The sequence below is a fragment of the Brassica oleracea genome, chromosome C3 (genome assembly GCF_000695525.1).
Source record: "Brassica oleracea var. oleracea cultivar TO1000 chromosome C3, BOL, whole genome shotgun sequence".
Classification (NCBI taxonomy): Eukaryota; Viridiplantae; Streptophyta; class Magnoliopsida; order Brassicales; family Brassicaceae; genus Brassica; species Brassica oleracea.
Window position 1 is genome coordinate 60,179,596 of NC_027750.1, and position 12,201 is coordinate 60,191,796.

Below are 12,201 nucleotides of genomic sequence, written 5' to 3' on the forward strand. Positions count from 1 at the left end.
GATCGATATCCATATAGCAAACCAATGCTGGTTTTTAAAGTTCACAGGTACATAGATATCATCCACATCCACCCCACAAACCTTCTTAGATTGGCAAAAAGAAGGTATCTCGCCTGCATGATAATTCCACGCCCCACCAGGGAGTCTTCTTCCTAAACCGTTGGCATCTCCCTTGTCGCTCTTAAAATCAGGGTAGGAGGCCCTCCACTGCCGAGAAAATATATGATCAAGAAAGCACATTCTCTCGCTCCTGAAATGTTGTGGATGATCTTGGTACCGTTGCCTCAGTAAATTAATAAAAACATCCATTTGCTGCATATAAAACAATACACGTCAGAAGAACTACCAGACGACTTACGTATAAGAGTACGAAAATAGCAGAAGACTTACATGGTCGGTCAGCGATTCTAAGGGGGTTCAGAGGACCTGATAAAACCGACTTGGACATCTACGTGGTTTTTTTTCTCAGAGGCAGTTTATAAGAACTGCAAACAAAAAATGTAAATAATCAATCATTTTTTTTCAAAGGCTGTTTTATAGGACATTCTAGCAACTTACGGATCTTCTTCCAGCCATTCAATGAGCTCCTTCGACTTTTTCTTGTCATAGGGTGCAAAAGGATCATAGCCTCGGCCAATCTTTTTGTTTGGAATGATCTGTTTGGCATTGATGTTTCCCTTAAAAGGAGTTTGTTGTGTGGGAGCAAGTTTCCTTTCTCGCTAACTTTTTTCACGGAGATTCACCATAGCAGTCTCCTTCTTTTTTCTGCCTTCTAGCTTCCTCCAAGAGTAAATAATTTATAAATTATTTTTAAGATAAACTGGTACCAGACGACTTCCAACATCTCAGACGACTCAAACGACTTACTGTGGTTATATTCGTAAAAATGACTTCTGTTTTTTTGTTTGGTCACAAGGGGTTGTGCTGGAATGTCACAAGGGGTTGTGCTGGAATTTCACAAGGCTTTTAGGTTAGTTTTGCATTTGATTCAAGTTTGAGTATAGGTTTGGGGTTAAAATCAAGTTTTGGGTTAGTTTTGGCAAATTCCCCTATAATAATTCCACATCCACATTTATAATTCTTAAGTATTTTTTTTTCATTTATCGTTTTAATTCTTAAATCTTTTATATCTCATAAGTATTTTATTTTTTTATAAACTCAAGTTTTACACCAAAATTAAATAAAATTTATAATACTTTAAAACTAGAATTAGAAAGCAAAAATATTATAAAAGAAATTTAATTAAAAAAACTTTTTTTAAAGATAAATGAAGACATCTTATTACACAAATTTAGATATTACAATAATATTAATATTCTGTTAAATTTGTTCCGGAACTTCCAAAATCTCCAAAATAGTATCCAAACTGATTTTGTGTAACCGAAGATGGAGCATTACAAAAATTATTTTATGGAGTAGTGTAGTATTTTTTGTATTTAAATATTGAATTATATATTTCTATTTATAATTTAATATTTTAGTATAAAAATTTATTAATTAATATTCATGTAGTATTTTTTATAAATGTACTAGTTATTTATGAAAGTTTTATGAATTTATATTTTTTATGATAAATATAATGACCATAGTGTAAAATACAAATAATTTTGAAGTTAGGTTTGAAGTTTTGCTTTTGGAAAAAAAAACAATCTTAAAACTTCAAATATAGGATTTTGAAAACTTCAAATAAAAAGTCTTTTTGGAGATGCTCTTAGGTGAGTTATTACTTTGTTTCCAGCAACACTTCTACAAATGCATGAAAATTAGAATAACTTCACATTTACTTAAAGTGAATAAGCAATACATAATTGGTAAATACAACAACACAAGACAACGATCACAGTGAGATCTGTTTAGTTTGTAAATTTTACTGAAATTTTCAAGTCAAAGCACGAGAGAGTCCAAGAGAGTATTTAAACCCAACAAGAAATATTTCATATTTGTTCTTTGTTTTTAAGATATTTGGGTGAAACAGAACATAATAGTAGAAGGAGAAGAAACACATACATGAGTGAGTAAGATAACAAAACGGTGAAGATCGACCATGCAAGAAGGAAATCTAGAAATTTTTGAAACTCTAATTAGCAAAAAGTAAAATATGAAAGAAGAGGAAAAATGAATTGTATTTGGTAAATGGCTGCTATTTAGAAAAAAATAAATTAGCTTTTTAGTTGATTTGTTTTTGTCTTCGCTGATTCACGAATGAAAACATAAGTCAACCCACTATACCTACAAGCATAAATTGTCTGTTTTTGGCACCTTTAAATTATATACACATTTTGGCACTTAAAACTCAAGCTTTACATGTTTTACCCCAGGGCCGGCTCTGTGGCTACTGTATAAACTGGGTTTAAAGCTTTCTGGGTAGCCACGGACACCCTGACGCTAGCACCAAAGAACCTTTCAGAGAAGAAAACCCACAATAAAATTAAACCGATTTGATCAGTTCGTCCTAGAAGAAACCTCCCATGCCCGGGTTCCGATGCGCGCCGCTTGGATGTATCTCCTCTGCTTCTCCACCTCCGCCTAGCTCTCCACCCTCTGAAGCAGCTCCTCCCCTCCTTCATGATGATGATGGTGACTGCTCCTCTCTGTCCTCTGTTCAGGCCTTCTCCCGACCCACCACCTTGCAAGTTCCTCCCGCTGGTTTCTCTCTCTCCCGTCGCTCCGCCGGAACCACCAGACCCTCCGGATGCAGCCGCTGTCGTTACTCTTCTTCGCTTCCTAAACACCTCCTCCAGCTTCTTTCCTCTAGCTATGACCCAAATTCCAGATCTGGATTTCCCAAGTTCGAAGCCTGAGTCTCGAGTCTGTGATGTTCCCCTCTTGTTCTATGGTGTTTCATCATTAGTCTATGGATGTCTCTTTCCTGCAATATGCAGTTTGTTAGCTCATCGGCTTAGTATCGGGTCTTTGCTATCATGTCATGTCTTGTTTTCGTCTTCCCATTAGGTTCACCTCTGCTTTTCACTCTATGTATATTGTCTTGTGGAATGGTATGATATGCTAGTTGTTCGGGTAATTCTGGATGTGTGGATTTTGGTTTTAAATGTTGATGTTCTGATGGACTTAGTATCCTTCGGTTCTATTGTTGTGCTCGAATGTAGCATATTTGTCGCTTCTATGCGACTCTCGCCTGCAATATGCATTTTTCGTTTTGTGTTCAATCCAACCTTCGGATCTGCACATTTGTGGGCTCCTTTTTGGTGGCATATTGCAGAAACACTCTTCGTGGTATCTATGCCGGTGAATCCGGTTATGTCGAGTATAAATTGCTCGGTTGCCTCCTGTTTGGAGCAGTCTCTTTTCCCAATATTTACTCAAATTTGGAGTGAAATGGATGAACAAGCAAAGCTGGTATTGTAAGGATCTTCCTCCCAGACAAAGCTCTTCTCTACTATTAATGCAGTGTTTGTAACCTTTCTGGTTACTCTAGATGCACTTATTCAAAAAGCCTCTGCAATTGTTGTTATGCAATTTTTATGGTTTCTTGTTGTAAGTTGTATCTTCAAATTATCTTTCAGCTTATGTAGCTTCTTGATTTTCCTGGCTTTCTATGGCCTTGATGTATCATCCTTTAATGGAGTTTGAACTCATTTATATGTAATGCAAGTATGGTTTGTCTAAAAAAATAAGAAAACCCACAAGATGTCATATAAAAAAAAGACACAGGAGGAGCATACCACTTTTTTTGTAACACATCTCTTATATATTAAAAGAGAAGTATTGTCATTTAATATTTTCACACTACATTAGACACGTGACAGCCTCACATCGATTTCAATTTGAGTATGTTGACGTGTCGGCTTCACAATAATTTAACAATTAAAGTTTTCACATAATGTTTTCTTTTTTAATTCTACCGCAGACAATTTAATGTGTTCACACTATTTTTTTTTAATCAGTCAATTTTTAGTTTTGCATTTTTAACATTTGTATTGCTGAACTGGAGTTATCTCCGTACAACTACTCAATAATATCATTTTGAAAGAAAAAAATTAAAAAATGATTAAGATTCACATAAACTAAAATGCTCAAATGAGAATGTTTTTGAAAATTGAAAGTTTCGTATCTTGCCGAACTTAACCATGGTTGAGGTTTCTGTACACGAAGGCAATAAATAATTGTGATTGGTTATGAATTAAGAAAATTGAGGTAAAAATACCACACACAAAGTCGGATTTATAGTTAAGCCAAATATTTTTTTTTCTTTACGGAGTGTTCATATCAGACAAAAAATTAAAAACATAATTACATTGCAAGAAAAAGTCAGAAATCAGAAAAAAAAAATTTAAAAATAAAATTCGTGAAATCGATTAAAAACATAATTCAGGTGTGAAGAGATCACATTATTTTCAACGCAACTCTAACACTTTTCACTCGATTGTATCGTGTTTTTATTATATTTACCAAGAATGTTTTTATAAGAAAATACATGTTATTGGTTTTAAGCTATGTCAATTTTTTAAGATGCTCAAAAATATTGACACAATTCTCAACCATTTTTATTGGTGTTTTTAAAGTTTACTCCAATAATTATGTATATTAAATAAACCGAGAATATTTGTTTCGTATTTATTCTATTTTACTTTATATTAGTAGAAGGAAGTAAGTTCGGTAAAACATCTGGATCCAAAGAACCGAACTGAATTGGATTTGAAAGCAATACTAAACACAAACTAAAACTGATTAAATACTCAAATAGATCTAAAAGTTTAATATCCAGATAACAAGATTTGAATTTGATCCAAATTAAAATATTTTAGATACCAAAAATATCAAAATCACAATTAAATATTTTAATATGTTAATTATTTTAAACTTTATATTTAGTAGATATTCAAAAATATGAAAATATCTAAAAATTATCAATATAGTCACAAGTAAATATTCAAAATACTGAAAATATTTATTTGTTCTCCATCCAAATTTTTAAATTGAACTAATTTTTAAAATTTAAATATTTAGTCTTACATTATTCAAATTTGTATGCTTTATATTATTTATTTTAATATTTAGTATATTTGGATTTTGTTAAAAAATACATAATTAGAATGGGTATCCGAACTCAAATCCGAACCGAACCCACAATGATTCGAACCAAATCCAAACTAAAATTTGTAAATATCTGAATACAATTAAAATTTCTAACCCTAAAAGTCTGAAATCCGAATAGATTAACTGAATCCGAACAGACATATGAATGCTCATCCCTAGAAAAAAATATACAACAAGTCCCTTAGTACAACATACAATAAATAATCTATTTAACTCTCGCAAAGCGCGGATTACTACCTAGTATCTTGATATTAGGAAGACAAACATGGCTGACGAAACCAACACAAATGGAGATCCCAAGCAAGTTTTTTGACACCCAGTAGCCAGAGACGAGCCATGACACAAGCAAGGTCGGCTTAACACTATTATGGTCCTAGGAATTTTTTTTTTACATTTATATTCATATAATTTTTAAAATAGTTTTAAAATTTAATCAGTGATAGTTTGTATATTTTATGATGACAATAAAACTATATACATATCAAATATTTTGGACCTTTTAAATTTTATTTATTAAATCCTTTACTTTTTGTATAAGAATATAGATTTATAAAAAAAAATTGTGTCATTTAACTATTAATATACGAGAGGACAAAGATTTGGATTCGGGGTAGTCGCACCGTCTGTCCCCTCTAAATAGCCGGTGCTGGACACAAGCCACAAGCAGCAACAGAACAACTAGGCCTGGGCGTCCAGGGCCCATCGGTTTCGGTTCAGTTGATTCTGATTTTTGGATTTTCGGTGTTATGGTCATAAGTCTCGTTTAGGTTTTACTAATTATAGGTCGGGTTTGGTTCGGTTTCTTCTGGGTTCGGTTCGGATCAGATTGTAACCAATGTTTGAAATCGTCCAAAAATATATTTTTCAAACCTCAAAAATTGACAAATGTTTTAAAAAAATATAAAAAATATTCACAAATCTAATTAAAAATTAGTTAAACTATCTAAATTAACTAAAATATATTCATAATAACAAATAAAACAAACTACAAAAATATTTTGAATACTCCAAAAATATCTAAATCACCTTACCGTATATAAAAACATCAACATAATTAACTAATTTCGGATATCTTCGGATCGTAGTTTGGATTTTGGTTCGGTTTAGGTTATAACCAAACCCTAAAATACTAAGCTCATTAGTCTCGTTCGGATATTTTTGTATAACAGTTCGGATTCAGTTTTAGTTTTTTCGGTTCGGGTTTAGGTAGGTACTTCGGATTGGGGTAAAAACACCCATGTCTAGGAGCAATCCTTGCATTCTTGTAAACGATTCGGAACAGTTTAAAACCAATTTAAATCAAATAAATAGTTTAAAATGAACAAGGTCATTTTTATTTGGACATGTATATTTTTAGTACTAGATTACCAAAATTAGCGTTTGATCTATTGTTTCGACAATAAAAAGTTCAGTAAAATTGTTAACCATGTGACACACATTAAATTATGAATATATATTCTACTAATAACTGTGTAGTTTATGTAACTAGGGATCATACCTTGTATTTTCCTTATAGATATTAACTACCAAATCATAGGTTTGTGTTATGTTATTGTTATGCTACCGTGGAAGCGGTCTTCTCCATAGTTTCACATGTCACCATCAAGAGTTTCTTTTGATGAATCATCCTCTCGTGAATTGCCAGTCAGTGGGATCTGTATCGTAGTAGGAACACAGTCATTGTAATTACTCTACTTACAATAATAGTAATCATTAGGAAGTGTTGATATTCATTAGGAAGTGTTGACTATGGTCCTCTTCAGGACATTCTTCTTCTAATGTTCTTGAAGAACGAATCTTGAAAGACGAAAAGAGTAATAGAGTTTCGAATCTTCTTTTGGTCATGTGTATATGCATTTAGGAATACATTTATATAAGTATATATTTACTATACATGTATGTTTATGGATTTTACGGATAAACCCATTCATTTAGAAATTTTCATCTTAAAAAGTTATGTTATGTTTTGTGAATGTGTTTGTGTTTTAATATTGTTAAATTTTATTTCTTGATTAATTTGTCTTCAGACTACGTTTTTGCCCTTTAGGTTGTTCATGAAGAATAGGACACACTGTCGATTTGTTATCTAATGGAAAACGTTCAACGGTTTGTCCCTGCTTTGCTATAACGTACAAGACAACATATGATCTTAAACGAATGTCCATTTACTGACAGGGTGAAAACCAGGTGGTGCTTTCTCTTTTTCTCCTTTGAGATTGACACCATGATATTCTTGATGCTCACTTCTTTATGGTACACACCAATTCATCTTCCTCATTGGATTCCAAGGTTGCTTTCATCTCCACGACTTCTTCCTTGTTCATGGCCTGACATTGCAAAATCGTTTTTAAGATGAAGTGCTTCAGTTTACCTTTCAAAAAATATTTCAAGTAAAATATTTTAAAAGAATAATATTTCCACAACTCCTATAACGAAATCAATGAAGACCAATGAGAGAATAATCTTTCTAGTAAAATAATGAAGTGCTTCAGTTTACCTTTCAAAAAGTTCAACAACATTCTTTTAATTTCATTTGAGTGCAAGACTAAATTGATTCTTCATATAATTAATCACAAGTTTCTGAACGAAAGGAGAAAACATATTAGCAACAAAGTTATAAAGCAGAGACGAAAATATAATTGGCTCAAATAAATAAATACCTCTTCTTCTTTAGGTCCTGCATATTTCTCTTCAGGCACAAGAGTAATGCCACTTCTTCTTGCCATCCTACAACCACCAATCTACTTTAGTAAGTTTAAATATGGGTTTCAAGCACTGAAAATTTTAGCTGTAGCCATCAAAGAAGATTGGATTAGAAATCAGATTGGCCAGACAATCGTTCTTCTCTTGGAAACATGAAGAATTCAAAAAAATTGATACCTCAGATAATTTGGGATGGACCTAATTCTCAGTATCAACAAAGCGCTCAGTTTCTGCCAAAGAGAATTCACTAATTCTAAGAAGCCCTTCCCGAGGACATATATGCAAGTAAAATATGCTACTTTTGAAACACATTCATAATAGAAAAGGTGTCATGTTAAAAAAAGCTTGAGACAAAGACAACCAATACAGCAAGCAAAGCATTAAGGGATAATCACCTCATCTCAAAACACTTGACCAATATGAGCCGTAGCAAAGGGAAGTTTTCTCCCATTGTAAGAAGACAAGTCCTTAAAATTCACAAATAAATTATTGTATAGTATTCCGAACGCATGGAACTCAGACACAAAAGTAAACTGATAAGAATTATAAAACTTAGGAAAGAAAGAAGTTCGGAGACAATCATAAAATGAGAAATACTCACCCAGAAACACGGATAACGGATAAGGATCAACAAAATGGCTTCTTGGCTTCGGAGCGGTGACGCAAGAAAGGCAACGACATCGTAAGCAGCCCTGACGAGTATTTATATGAGTGGCCTGATAAATAGTTGTAACAGCTGAAGGAGATGTTGAATCGGTAAAAGTAGTAATTAGGAGCATTGAAGAATAATAATTTTAGATGAAGCTAAATTTAAGGAATAAATACCTTTTGAAACATGAATGGTAGATGTAACTGTCGATGATTTACATTTCACGTTGCTTTGACGCATCTAGCGGAAACGACTCTTTGTCTTCGTCGCATAACTGAGTTTGTGCCTATTATGTATGTGCTAGTGTTCTTTTTGACCTGTTTCGTAAGCCATGCTGCTGACGTGGACACTCTGCAATGAGAGAGAACCGAGAGAACTGTACTATTATAATAGTATATATATAGATTAGAGGTTGGCCCTGCGCAAGCGCGGGGTTGTATATCTTCTCGTTTAATCTCCTACTCCCAATTTTGTTTTCTTGCCGTGTTTCAGCTGCCAAAGGGATGGTGCATGGTGCGGATAATCTATAATTAACAAAGCTTGTCATTAATCAACACATTATGTATTTAGATACTTTTAACATGAGAAATGAATTTCTTCTTGTTTGGTTTATCCTTTGATTTCTGTGACTTTATTTTCCGCGAAGGAGTATTTTGGTTTTCTTAAGCAATGACCTCTTCTTATATTAAGTCATGTCCTTAGGCTATTATGTGTAAGTCTCTGGATCAATCACAAATTGCACCGAGTGTGTAGTCTAGTCTAATTGTAAATTATTGCTTCTTCTAAATTTGTTCATCCTATTGAATTATATTTGAGGATATGGGGTTTAGACCTTCGATAAATTTCACGCTGTAGTCCACAAACTTAGACGCCTACAAAACTCAAATGCTAATCTTTAGGTTTAGTGTATTCGGCATCTAAAACTGTATTTTCAAACTCTTGATTTCCGAAAATTGTTACATCCTGTACAATCAAAAGATGTTCAAGATGGTGGTTAACCATAAAATCAAGGACACATGGAGGCTCCATATAAACCAGCTTTAAGGTAATAAGTGAAATTGACATACCTCTTTCAGAAAAGGTAGAAACATGCCGTAAATTAGTAAATGCATCACCTCCACCAGTTGCAAGTTGCAACCAATTATGTTTTCTTTCCAACAACTAAAGCCCATAACCTGTATAAAAGGACTAATCGATTAATCTTGATGTTTTTTTTTTTGAATTGAATGTGAAATTGTATTCAAACAAACCCTTTTGCACAATAACTGCTACTTCATAGCTGAGTACTCTTAAACAATTTTAAATATTCTGAGTTATAAAGTTATCAGTTCCCTGCAATTTTTTTCTATTGTTTTCTTTGAGATATCAAAATTTGCTCGTGGAAAACCAGATCTCTAAAGCTATGTCGTCGCTCCAGTCCTGAAGGCTGGAGTGAACGGATTGATAGTAAACGATTACGGACATTCTTGTCTATCATATGACCCAGTTGAGTTCCTATATTTGGATTGTTCCTTTCTCTCCAGATGTAGTAAAATGTAGACTGAAAGCTGTATCTTAACAGAAAAGTCTTGAGACACCCATAACCTGATTGAGCTGCATTAACCGATCCCAGTATGTGATGTAATCTGTTCCAAGAAGATTTTTGTTAAGTTTACCTCAAATCTTTGCCGCAAGCTGCAAGTAAAGAAGACCTGACTCCTTGTTTCTTCAACATTGTTGCAGAATACAGTTCACGGTGCTTGTCTTCCATCGCTTTAGTCTCTTCTGTTATCAGCCTGTTGATGAATATAAACATGTTCCATCAACATTATAAAATTTAACAAAACCTTTAAAAATACATGTTCATAATTATATGACTAATAGCATCAAAGGCATACCAAAAGATGGATGCGTCAAAGTTCCTAGTCCTCGTGCTCGTCATATGTGGCAATATGAATTCGCTAGTGTTCACATTCCACAGAAGTCTTAGGTAAATCAAAACCACATAATTCGCCAGTCACTCTAAATTTTTAAAATCAAAACAGTTGGATAAAAGTTTCAGCTCAAGACTTTATTGATAGTAAAGCGAACAACAATTACAGAAATATTGGGATTTTCAGAGCAATCCATTTGATAGTGTGTTTCTCCATGACCATTCTCTCTGCAACAGAATTGAAAAGACTATGAATCAAAGCCAAGGGCATGTCCTTTGATACGGTCTCGCATGATCACAGATTCAACCAAATCTCCATACTTGCCAAAATACCCTCGAAGTAGTTCTTCATATGTGTCCATCTTCTGCTCCTGCAAATATAAAAGCTATCAGTGAATCCAATCTGCCAATTTCATATACAAACAGAACAAAATCTGTTCTAGGCGAATCTAAAAGATCCCGAAGTGTTTCGATGATCAAATGTTTGAGGTGTATATTGTCAAGAGAGGGAGACAGAGAGACTGGGAGATTTAAAGAGTTTAACGTTAATGGTCCACTGGTGGCAGCGGTTCAGAGAGTTAAGACTCATCACTGGAGGTGAGAAAGAGGGGGAGATCGAGAGACGGGGGAAATAGATAGTGCTGGGTTTGCTGGTCAACCCGCCCCGCCGCGGGTTGAATCATTTTTTCTATTCAAAAACTCGACCCGCATAACCCGCAAACAAAAATTTTTATATCCGCACCCGCCCCGCCAAAACCCGCGGGTAACCCGCCAAACCCGAGGGTAATATTAATTATATTAAAAATAGTTATTTTAATTAAAAATGATTATTTTCTAATTATATAATAATTATTTAATTAAAAATAATTATTTTTTATTTATATAATAGTTATTTTTTAAAAATACTATTAAAAAATATATTTATAATTAAAATTATACAAATATTTATTGTTTTTATATATTTTACGAAAAATATTTTTTTTATTTTTTTTCAATTTTTTTTTTAATTTGCGGGTTGGCGGGTATCCGCGATTCAAATTCGGCTGATCCGCACCCGCCCCGCTCAAAATAATCTCGACCCGCATCCGCACCCGCGATTTAAAAATTTCAAATGGTTCGACCCGAACCCGCTCCGCGGCGGATCAAACAGGGCGGGGTCCGCGGGCAATCCCGCCTCGCTCAAAATAATCTCGACCCGCATCCGCACCCGCGATTTAAAAATTTCAAATGGTTTGACTCGTACCCGCCCCGCGGCGGGTCAAACGTGGCGCGGGCAATGATTAAAATTTCCAGCTCTAGAAATAGAGAGTTAAATGGAATGAAAACTTAATCGAACGTTTCATATGAACTGGTGTTCTTCTGTTGGGCTCCTAAGTCCATTATCTTTAATTGAGTGGGCTTCATCCAAGTCGCAAAACTCGTCGCTAAAAACTTAAGTTCAGACCATCTCCAATGAGGTGGATGATGCTTCAAGAGGAGAGTAAACTATGGCATTATATATGTATGATTAGTGATACATTTTATTATCCAAATGACGGTAAAGTTTAGAACATCTCCAATGTATTCCTCTATTTTTACTTTTAAAATAGTGGAACTCTATAATAGAGATGTGTTTTACTCTAATGTATTTCTCTAAAATAGAGATCTCTAGAACAAAATATAGAGTAATGATATTTTTTCTTCTATAAATAGAGCAAAAACTAGCAATTTCTATTTTAGAAACAAAAATAGAGATGAGTTGGACTGATTTTGCTTCTAAATGCCATTAGAGTATCTCCAAAAGACATTATATAACTTCAAATATGAAGTTTTGAGTAGAGTTAGTTTCACTACTCAAAACTTCAATTTTGAAGTTTCATATTTTTATTTGCATTTTGGT

At 33.7% G+C, this 12,201-nt stretch overlaps 1 protein-coding gene and 1 pseudogene across 13 annotated transcripts; both read right to left on the reverse strand.

Annotated features, from left to right (window-relative positions):
* The window catches only part of LOC106331117, an 11,916-nt pseudogene extending 5,580 nt beyond the window's left edge, over positions 1-6,336 (reverse strand).
* Positions 6,337-7,085: 749 nt separating this feature from the next.
* LOC106333132 lies at positions 7,086-10,979 on the reverse strand. Of its 13 annotated transcripts, XR_001268291.1 has the most exons (11): positions 10,288-10,979; positions 10,066-10,185; positions 9,478-9,585; positions 9,243-9,373; positions 8,587-8,934; positions 8,363-8,497; positions 8,157-8,228; positions 7,939-7,991; positions 7,719-7,785; positions 7,556-7,638; positions 7,086-7,385 (listed from the first exon to the last, which is right to left on the reverse strand). XR_001268291.1 is itself a non-coding variant. In XM_013771608.1 (5 exons), exons 2-5 carry the CDS (start codon positions 10,591-10,593, stop codon positions 9,865-9,867), a joined length of 417 nt encoding a protein of 138 aa, XP_013627062.1. In that variant the 5' UTR covers positions 10,594-10,693; positions 10,867-10,979; the 3' UTR covers positions 9,603-9,864. The 13 variants fall into 13 exon arrangements, 2 of the variants coding, with proteins under 2 accessions (XP_013627062.1, XP_013627063.1); XR_001268299.1 differs by lacking the exon at positions 9,243-9,373 and having other exon boundaries at positions 8,587-8,761; XR_001268296.1 differs by lacking the exon at positions 9,243-9,373 and having other exon boundaries at positions 8,363-8,453.
* Positions 10,980-12,201: the final 1,222 nt, after the last annotated feature.

Coding starts and splice junctions, on each gene's coding strand:
- LOC106333132 (XM_013771608.1), bottom strand. CDS start 10,593: ATGCCCTTGGCTTTGATTCATAGTCTTTTCAATTCTGTTGCAGAGAGA. Junction 10,351..10,489: donor CTGAAAATCCCAATATTTCT/GTAATTGTTGTT, acceptor TGTGAACACTAG/CGAATTCATATTGCCACATA. Junction 9,995..10,065: donor GCTTGCGGCAAAGATTTGAG/GTAAACTTAACA, acceptor CAGCTCAATCAG/GTTATGGGTGTCTCAAGACT.